This window comes from Anneissia japonica, unplaced genomic scaffold, assembly GCF_011630105.1.
Source record: "Anneissia japonica isolate Jap-2015-1 unplaced genomic scaffold, ASM1163010v1 scaffold287960_len3192837_cov198, whole genome shotgun sequence".
NCBI classification, from domain to species: Eukaryota; Metazoa; Echinodermata; class Crinoidea; order Comatulida; family Comatulidae; genus Anneissia; species Anneissia japonica.
Window position 1 is genome coordinate 2,400,545 of NW_022712725.1, and position 11,550 is coordinate 2,412,094.

At 32.5% G+C, this 11,550-nt stretch overlaps 1 protein-coding gene across 2 annotated transcripts in view; it reads right to left on the bottom strand.

Annotated features, from left to right (window-relative positions):
- Positions 1 to 2,378: 2,378 nt before the first annotated feature.
- Positions 2,379 to 11,550, bottom strand: part of LOC117108005 — a 45,227-nt gene continuing 36,055 nt past the window's right edge. For both annotated transcript variants that reach the window (XM_033249829.1, XM_033249828.1), the window contains one exon: positions 2,379 to 4,620. In XM_033249829.1, the coding sequence (XP_033105720.1) occupies positions 4,530 to 4,620 (91 nt within the window). In that variant the 3' untranslated portion in view covers positions 2,379 to 4,529. The remainder of the gene's footprint in view (positions 4,621 to 11,550) is intronic.

Consider the following 11,550-nt stretch of genomic DNA (forward strand, 5'->3'; position numbering starts at 1 on the left):
GCCATTATCCCTTCATAAGACAAACATAAACACAAGATGATCTACATAAACTAAGTCTCATTATGAGGATTAGAGAGTTGAGTTGTTTTGGTCGTGATAAAAAATCCTGTTACCGTGACGGCATTTGAACCCGGGCCTGGGATTGGAAGGCAAGTATCTTAACAACCAAGCTGTTTAATTCCACTCGATTCTCGGCGCTGGTTCGAACGCTTAAACCGTCGGATAAAGACTATAAACCCAATTTGGCACATGTACACTTTAAAGAACCCAATACATCTTTCGGGACGAGCAGGGGGTTACTCCGGTGTGATGGTCCATTAAGCCCCTGCTGTGGACAGACGAGAGTAGCTGTAGTTTACCGGGTAGCTCAGACACCCAAAGACTCTTAGGCTTTGCTTCTTCTTCAACGTGCAATCGTTGATAAACTGAAATTTAGGGGAGAAGCAAGTTACTGTAAGAGCCAGTCCACGCCTCGAGCGCTTTCAGACCGTTTCGGTATAAAGCAGTATCTAACTACATTATTATTAAGAGCAGCGGCTACAGCAACAGCATTGCAGTAGATATGTGTTGTTTGATGTGAAAGGAATGAAATGAGAGAACAAATTTTGCTTAGTCTAGTCAATACTAGAATTACCTGTTTGAATTACTAGCATGAAATCATGTGTAATTTGCTTCCTCCAATAATTTGATTACTGTCTGAAAATCAAGTTTGCAAATGTAATAGTTTATTGCCTCAATATTATACGACTTAAGGAAGTAAATATAAACTTTTTTTTCCATGTGACGTAATTTAAGGATTTTGTCGAAACAGCACTTACAGAAAAATAATGTATTCGTTGAAAATGCTCACTCAAACAAATATAACGTTACTCTCTGTTAGTGTACATTTTTTTTTGTTTTAAAGCAAAAGTGTTATAAAAGTAATGATTACATTACAAGTTCATCATGATTTTACCATATGTTAGAATTAATGGATTAATGTACGTAAAAGAAAGACAAAGTAACGCCAGATTTTCATAAAATCGCTACGCTGCCACTTACAGTATTTTCTGTAAAGCCGGATAATAACTGCGCCCGACGGTCGCCGGTCAACACGATTCTAGGGAGAAAGGAACGCCTCGACATTCTTTATTATAATTATCATTAATATTATTACTCTCCTTATCTATATTACAATTACGCTTATTTCAAAGCCTAAAATTGCAAGAGAAAATCGAGGGCCTCAATAAACGTCTGGGATTCGGAACCTACCGGTCAGAAAAACTTCGATAACATGGAATCATCAAAGTCTCGATCGCCCGAATGAATATCAATCCATATTTCAGGTTAATTGTGGGAAAAATAATGACATTTTTTCACTGGACAACATGTCTTTCACTGGACCTTGTTTAAGTATTGCTGCATTCCGTAGCGGTGTCTCAGTTCGTTTTGCGGTGTTATATGGAACGCCAAAGAATCAACATTTAACGTACAGTTTTGTGGTTTCATGTGCAACGCCAAAACTTTCAAATACAGTCAATTTTTAAGCACACTCGGTTTTCAGGGACACTCGGTTAACAAACACAGTCGATTTTCGTCAAGCACAGTCAGTTTTCGGGTTCTCAATGTGTTTAGTAAAACTTTGCTTTAGCAAAATATATGTTAGCCTATATTGTAGGACATCTATTGCAAATCATGTTAATTTTAATTTAAGTGTAAACTAAAACGTTTTCCAAAAAAAATTATGGAGAGAATACAAGATATTTCCCCATACCAATTAACACTATTGCTGCTTTACCTCATTTTAGTGGTTTCTAAATATCTGTTTGTTATGAAAAATGATATGGAACTGTTATCAAAATCATGCAACTTATTTTCTTTTAGTGGTCATATTGTTAGTTTAAGGAGTAGCTGGCTCATCTTGAGTTATAGTAATGTAATTTGCTTAAGCTACCTCTGTCCAGCATTTCAATTGTTGTTTTTGTCACATATTATATTTTATTGTACCTGCAATTGTAAATGTTGGTTAATTAAATAAATGAAATGAAATGAAATTATTTTTATCGAAACTAGTCGCGACGTTCACATACCAGAGGGTAAGCGCGCGAAGCGAGCGCACCCTCTAGTTATTATAAACAGTATTTATGTCATCATCATTATAATTAGAAATGTTATCATAATTACTTCGATTACTATTTTAAAAAAGGCTATTATCATTATTTTAATTATAAATGTAATTATATTATTATTATTATTATTATTATTATTATTATTATTATTATTATTATTACTATCATCATTATCATCACCATCATTATTATTAGGTTAAAATGAGTATTGTTATAAAGGTAGCACAGGTATGATTGGCAACAATTAAAATATCATATCGTAATATCTCAGACTCTTTCATGTGCCGAAGTTTATTGTTTCTTTGTCCAAAATATACATTTAGCTAATAGAGTGAAACTTTTAAACAGAGTATCATCGTTTCAACAAATTAATTTTCACGACCCAGTAGCAAAATTGCTGAATTTACTGTAGATCATTAAACTGGTAAGGTTAAACTAGTAAGCATTAGCCGACTAAACTAGTAGTAACTATAGAGAGACCGTTAACCTAGTAACCAGCTGTGTTGATATAACTTTTCAATACATTATTTTAGCTCATATACAGTATAGATCATTTACTAACTGTTTAAAGGTATAATAAAATTACTGTATATAATAAATCATATCATAAAAATACATAATATAATCGTATTATAACTTTATTATATACAAACATCTTATTATGGTAATCTTAAACGTATTAGTACATCAAATTAAGTAAGTCATACCATTTTTTAAAGAAAATGATGACAATAATAAAGATAATATTAATAATATTGATAATAGTAATAATAATAGACCTAATATTAATAATAATATTAATAATAATAATAATAATAATAATAATAATAATAATAATAATAATAATAATAATAATAATAATAATAATAATAATAATATACAGTAACTATATTCATGGACGGTGGTATTACCATCTATGATTCGCATTGCTAACACTTTTTTTTTATCAGTCAACGAGTGAACACATGGGACGGAGCGTTTCACATTAGTAGATAAGAAAGGCGAACTTTTGGATTTCCCTGCAACATCTGTCATCGTAACCTTCCAGCGACGGACTTCGCAAGATGTTGAGACATAAACGTATATCATAGAGAGTCGAAATAAAGCTGTCCTTAGTGCAGAAATAGTATTTGAGCCTAATTGATAGTATATATAGAAGAGGAATCTGCGAGGATTTGAACCTGGGACCTTCTGCTGTCTCATGTATAAAGCATTACCACAAGACGATTTAGAGTTTATCTCTTCACGCGTTACATTATATATTACATGCATACTCGTTATTACTTAGGACTCAAACATGCACGACAAACCGTATCTATACATGATAGTAGAACACTCCGTGTGTATCTGTTTACATTGGGCCTATAGGCCTACTGGTTTCTTTTGTGGCTGTAGCTGCAGCTGGTCGCTCGAATCGCATTCCACAGTCTTGGGTACAAATCCTTCACACACCAAATTTGAATATCTCTTCTTACGAAGTCTGACAAATGAGTCTTAACGCAATATTCTGCTCCACTTTGCATCATAGGTCTAATCAAGAGGCAGAGATGGACCTACTTTTGACATTGAAAAGAGAAAACTACGATATCATTACCCAGACTACTGTTACATAAATACTTGTCAGATCAATAATGAGGAATCATGCGTAATTCGCATCAATTAGTTTAAGCACTCTAGTTTTAAATTAATTGAATTTACAATGCAGTTTATTACCACGTACAGTAATGCACCTTTTAAAGAAGTAAAATATATTCATATTTATTTTAACTGGTTTATTAGAATTTTAATACTGAGACTCAAGATTTAAGCAACTTTATTGTCTGTAATACATAATAAAATATAAACAGAACATTAAATTACTCGACAAGATTTAAAAGTTACATCATCATACAATAAAAGTGACGTCATTTGTTAAATTTAGTAAACCAAAAGCTACTCTCAGTTCATGAGAAGAAATTCTATTTTTTTACATTAATAATTTTGTTACATTTTACTCCTATTTTGGAAAAGCCCCATAGTGTCGCCTTTTGTGTTAAAAAATTCAAATTTATTGTTACAAAAATTATGATGATGATAATTTCTTCTTAATTCCACCAATAAGGCTAATTTTGGTTTGGCAAACTAAATGAGAGATGGCTAAAGTTGTTGGAATAGGTTCATGATGTCTCTAATACAGTATATTACGATGATTCATTGGCTTAACTACAATAGCATGTTACAATGATACGATTGCAAATACATAAAACAAAAAATATACATATTTATAGATTTTTATATACAGATTTGTTATTCTTTAAAAAGCAATTTTACAAGATGACCGCATAATTATCTAATCAATTAAATGAATTTAAGCGTAAATTTGGTTTAAAGAAAGTGTCATATTCCAGCATTTAACCGATCAGTTCTTTGAATAATTCAATTTCAGAAGAGAACTAGTAACGCATTCACACTATCTTGATTGGACACTTCGATCGATTGATGTTGTGACGTCATGCCTTGCGCGTGTCTTGATCTGAAAGAAACGTATATACAAATTTCTTAATACCAAGTTATAAATCAAACTGCTTATGGGTTTTGTAAAATTTGAAGATTAGCTACCTTAGGGAGAATGCATTTATACGGAAGTCAATGACTGAAAAATATTAAAGCAAAAACTCAAAATAGATATCGCATTAGTAAAAGATAAATGGGTGGATAACAACAGAAAGAATCAAGATATATAAGTATTACAACCATGGAAATACAAAGAATTAAATAACGAATAACATGTATAAAATAATACGACAGAAAAAGGCATAGAATGTGTTGAGCTAAACACAATGAATTTAATATTTTGATTGTTTTATATACATCATCATCATCATGTGCCATGTTCGATACGAAGGTTGGCCACCATGTCTTTCCATCTAATACGATATTCTGCTCCATGTAGATGTTGTTGAGAACCATCTCTTGATGTCATCACTCCATTTGGTTCTTTGTCTTCCTCTAGTTCTCGAGCCCTCAATTGTCCCTTCTAGAAGTGTGTTTGCTAGGTTCCTTGCACTGCCTCGGAGAATATGACCTGCATAGCACATTTTCCGTTGCATGAAATCACGTAATAGCGTTCTCTGCAATCCAGCTCTTTGCAGCACAACGATGTTAGATGTTCTTTCTATCCAACTGATTCTCATTATTCTCCTAAGACACCACATCTCAAATGCTTGAAGTCTCTTCCTGATGGAGTTCGTAAAATTCTAAGATTCACAACCAAATCAACTACAGAAAACACATAACATCTCAGGAGTCTAATCTTCAACCCTATGTTTTCTATTAGATAAGCTTTAATCTTTTAATTGAAAATTACAAAAAAAAAAAAAAAAAAAAATAACAGATGCGTTAACTTTATCATTTTTCTATTTCATTAGCTCTGAAAGTTGCTGGTAATCAATATTTTAAAGACTTTAATTATAAAAGCTATGTAAATCGACAGAAACTAAATAACTATTTCTGGATTGTTAATCAAACTCAACATCTAGCCAATCAGAAGAGAGCCAGGAATGCAAGCATATCTCACAATCACTTGTGTTGTCTCACAAAACATTACTGCCGTTTTGTGGGATCCTATCAACGAAATCCAAGGTCCATTATTAATTGTGTTTCACTGGAAGATGATTATTTACTGTATTTTACTCCGTTTAATGAACAATTTAATAATTCAATTTGATTATTTGGAAATTTTACCATACAAATATGTACTGTTTATCTTCAAACATTGATCATCATCGATCAAAAACAAGTTATATTTTAATAGCTGTATTCCTTTTAGCTGCATCACACAGCCAGGTTGTTGACTTTGAAATTACAATTATGCCTAGTTTGTTTTTACATGGTATTAAGCAATTCTGCCTTAAACTATCGTATACAACTTAAGTCCTCTAATAGTAATAAACCACAAACATAAGTGTCATAAAAACGTCATTTCTAATATAAACATCTATATAAATTAGTTGTTACAGTTCATAAGACGGGTTATTTTGCAAAAAGTCGGTTACAGAACATTTCTAGTTTGGCCGGTCAGAGCTTTAAATTAGTACATATTTTCCCATAATTGAAGTTATATTAAGACGTCAAAAATTATGTATGTATGAAAAATTCGTGTCCTATGGAACAATTTTATGTTTTGGCTTAGTGTTCCTATAGGGACACCCTCATTGGGTGTTTTTCCCATTTTTTTTTTGGTCTCAGTGATGCCTAAATAGTGTTTTACTGTATAATCACGATACCTACAGAACTTTGCTTCCTCCTGGTATGTTTTTATTTATGATAAAATAGAATTGTGACACAGGCCTACAGTTATGTTGCTTCTAGGTGAAAATCATTGTTCACAGAAAACCCTTACCGTAGGCTCGCTATGGATTTCAGTGACATGTACTGGCCTAACATCACGCACAATTGTAGGCTGGACAAGTGTGCAAAACCATACAGTTGTTAGAAATACGCCTATATATTTGTAGGAAAGTCAAATTGAAATAAAAGAGATATCTCAAAACGCCGATGCTTTTTTGTACATACAACATAAAAAAAATCGTATTAACGGGATACCAGCTGAAAACCAGCTTGCTGAATTTAAGATGCTAAACGGAACAATTTAGTTGAAAATGATGAAGACAGATTTTTATAAGCCTAAATGATATAAATCATATAAAATCGAATACATTATATACTATAAACTATGATTATTAATAAAGAATTAATAATAATAATAAAGAATATCCTTCCTTATTAGGATATATTAGGCCTTAGCATGTCAATTAAATCAACAATATACCTGCCCTGCAACTGCTCGACAATCATTATTATAGGCCTAAATATAGACTGTGTATTAAACGTCTACAGCATTTAGGAAAGATATAACAGCAGTATCAGTACCAGTAATAGAACATATGACCATAAGAATGGTGAGAGTTCATCGATTAATGCCGTACGTTGCTATCATACTGTTGAATTCTTGTAACTTATTACTTGTTTGCTTCGCTCTCTTTGCTATTGAAAGCACTAAATAATACCCCTATTTAATATTACGGTTCCACCAAGCAAAGCCTACATACCCAAACCTTTGCTAATATACATAAACTTATAGGGTTTTTAAAGGATAAAATCCGAAACCTTTGCGACAATTGTGTAATGATTTTAATCAATACGTAACGCATTTTTTTCTTGATGAACCCATGTTAGTTTGTGCTCAGAACACAAATACTGATAGTTTTCTAAGTTCTTTTAGATGATTTTACAAAATAACTGAAGGTCAGCAACAACATTTCTCGTAGAGAGTTAGTATCCCAGATTTATGAACAAGTAGGCGTATCGTGTTTGCGTACGCTCAAGGTTGCCAGTAATTGCTGTATACACAGTAAACGCCATACTAGATTTGATATTAGTCTCAAATAATCTAATATTGTCGAAGTTATGTCCTCCCATGGTTCAGGTGATCAAGAAATTATTACGAATATAATTGCTACAGATATATCATCAAAATTTAACTTCAGTGAAGCTTGGGATTAAAAGTGAACACATGGGTGGCTGAGTATGTATGTAAACAGAGAATTGAAACATTAAAATCATACCGTATTTATTCGTAATAAACGCCCTCTCGAATAAACGCGCCTCCAGAGTCTCTTTTGGAATAAATGCCTTCCTCGAATAAACACCCATAGGCGTTTATTTTTTCCTCGAATAAACGCCATCTAAATGTCTGTAAGCAAACCTAATTCTCAATACATTCTATTAATATTCTACCCCAGTAGAATTACTTTTTTTCTAACCTGGTTGGGATTAACACGGGAAGTCGTTATGATAACGCAATAACAATGACGGTAATTATGTGTTGTAGTTCAACATTTACGAAGAAATTAAGGGGCATTTATTTGAGTATATACTTGCTTATTTTACACCCAATAAAGTAGTAATTAAACGCCTCGCTTGATGAATAAACGCCTCCCTCGTATAAACGCCCCTTAAAACCCTTACCAACAATAAACGCCCAGGGAAGTTTATTCGAATAAATACGGTAATATACCGTAATTCCTTTAAACTATTTAAAATACTGTATCATGAGTAATGCGAGAACTACACCACGGGTGTACAGATAATTTTGGTAGATTGGGGAGAAAAGTAGTGCTGGCAAAATTTTCCCGACAGACGGAGGTGGGCGTGGTCAGGCCTCCCGTCTCTCAGAATTCATGGAAGAGGGACCTTTTCCGCCCCTCTCCCATTGGCACCACCCCTAGGAAGAGAATAACGTTATTTTTTTACCGTTAAGTTCTCATGACTTACAATTTTACGGACATTCTGCAAGACAATACCCATCACCTAATAGCTCAATCATTTAATAAGCAATTCGAACAGAATTCCTCACCCTCTAGTTAAAACAAATATATTTAGAAATTCATTCATGCCCACGGTCATCTGCCTCTTTAATATCTTAATCACATCTCATAACCCACACTTTTCTTTAGCTATTGAATAGTTATATACTGTATTTGTCTGTTATACTGTTATGTTAGTAAGTAAGTAATCTAATTGTAGCGATGGTAGCCGCGGTATATTTGTATGTTATTATATGTAGGCCTATTGTCTTTTGCAATATGGAAAAATTATTTTAAGACAACATTATTTTGTGTTATGATAATAAAGTTACCTAGGTCTATATAAGAATCGGATTTCCTTGTTACTTGGCTCTAACTAACTTTGGTTTCCTGTGATGATGTCTCTTATGACAACGTCTAAATATCAAGACTTCCCAAGTTACTTTAACCCATACTTAAAAGACTAACCACGTCAATATGCAACAGTTCGTATTTTTGATGATAAAAAAAAAAAAAAAAAAAAAAACTATCTCGATGTACTAAAAACCACACTGTGTTGTCAATATTAATGACGACATGGGCGTCGTTTGGAAATTTACCTGTATGCTGTGATCATATTTACATAACTTAGATTCTAATCTGTAATCTTTAATAACCTACAAGGTCAATACAATGATTACTCAATGAGGCCTTAATTAAGTCATAAACTCTACACCGAGGTACTTATCGTGCTTGATGCCCAATCAAAACGACACATTTGTAATTCCAATAGGCCTGTGTATTTTTTTTATATATATTTTACTAACCTTCCGAAAAATATCATCTCGGTAGCAGTTATATAACCATAAATAAAGGTGGTATATAATCCTAAATTACAGATACCAAATATATATCAACGTTATCACCAATAGTTATATGTAATGTATAATATAATTTGATATGATATAATATTACATGATGTGGCTTAGCATGACATAACACGACATGATTTTGATACGATATGTAATATGTATATGATATGATATAATGCGTAATGATATGGTGTGATATGATAGGATATGTCATCATGTCATGACTTGATGTGATACATAGCATGACATAACACGACACGATATGATATGATAATTAATAGTATATGATAGGATTATGATATGATATGATATGATACGATGAAGGACGATGGTCGATAACGTCCTATGTATTTCCTAAATTACTTTTGGCACCACTTCTTCAGTATCTCATTAATATATGTCACCAGGATTCGAACCGAGTACTTTCTACTGCCTATGCAGATGCTTTTAACCAAGTAGGACGTTGGGAATCCGAATCCGATTATGAGCAACTAATTTTTCACAATCTTACACATGCGTGGAACAATGCTAGGTCTCGCTGCATTGTAAATAACAGCGATAGTTATGATACTCTCTTATTAAGCTATAAATACGAAAAGAGTCTCCGAACAGATACTTTTATAAATAAACCCTTAGAAAATGAAAATAAATGTTATCCAATGTTATACCTCACAACAATACAAAAAAAAAAAAAAAAAAAAAAAAAAAAAAAAAACAAAAAAACGAAGTAGCTTACCAAGCCAAAACCTATCCATCTAACGTTAAACTGTAGATCCATGCTACTTCCAATGTAAGGACATGTACCTTTTTCAAAATTACTATTAGTATTTATTATCGGCAATGCTGATGAACTTGCTAACTACTGCGCTTGAGGTCATTTAATTAATGGTCATTGCAAGAACGACTTACAACAGACTTTTAAAATCGTTCTAAAGAACAAAATGCACATATGCAGTGCATTTGCTTTTATGCTGTATATAATATAATTACAGATATTAAGCAGCTATTAGGTTTTAGGTCTGAGTTAATGTCAAAAATTGGTATCGAATATGTTGACTTCGATATAAATCAATAGCTAATGTTTGCCTTTTGTCCCGTCCGTTCAATGAAATTACATGATTACGGATCTTGATAACATAGTTTTTGGTAATGCTTGTTCTTCCCTTTCTAATGGATTCGCAATTCAGAAAAAAAGCCTTTTCTCTGTCAAGAACAGCGAATAGAGAGCAACACATTTGCAACACGCCTTTCTATCCACCTACCTCGATTCTTTTAATGAGGTATTCGACTCGATGAGTTTAATTTTGATTCATACCGTGCGTATATGAGAGCTATAAACAGATTAATCATAATTCTATGGATGGCTAACAACTATTGATTCATAATCCCTCTTAATTCGTTTGGAAGATTCATAATTCATCCAGAGAATAGGACATTTGATCTAGAAATCCAAGCGGTAAGCTTTCATGTTCGGTTTTATAGAGAAAGACGCACTCAGCTGGCATGGATGGCTCTACGCAGTCGTCTACAATGTTCGTGCAATAATTCCGCTCGATTCGCCTAACCGGTATGCCTATATATAAATTTAAGTGTAGCTAAATTAATTATATTGACGAAGACGCTGATAATGACGAAGTAAATCATAGACCAAAAATAGGACAATTATACAAGAGAAAAGATGTCAAATCCAGTTAGAATAGTTCATGGAACTTCGGTACATTATATAAATATTATTTTTGTAATAATTTCATTCAGTCGTCAACAATTAAGGCACCTCTATGTTCGTAAGTCAAAAGGTTTTAATACTTTAAACTACACAAAAAAACAACAACTCTATCAGTATATCCAAACGATCGAAAACAGTATTAATTTTAAAATAAGTAAATGGTTACTATTCTTTAAAACCATACTTATAAGATTCGTATAAGGCAGAAGATATATCAAGCCAATCTCTTCAGTGATGGATTGTTGATAAGGGGTAATGTTTGCCCTTAAGAGCAAATAAGAAATTTGTTGACTGTTTCTATTATCTATTATAATTATTTTGTAAATATACACAGTTTAACATTTGGCTACTTGAAACGAATTTTAAATTTGTTTGGGAATAAATATTAAATGATAAATAAAGCATGCAATAAGACACATTAAGATAAATTGTCGACCTAAATACAAAAATGATAACAATCTACAATTTAACAGAATATTGCATTAAAATGAGTTTAGCAAGGAGAGAGCACACAAACC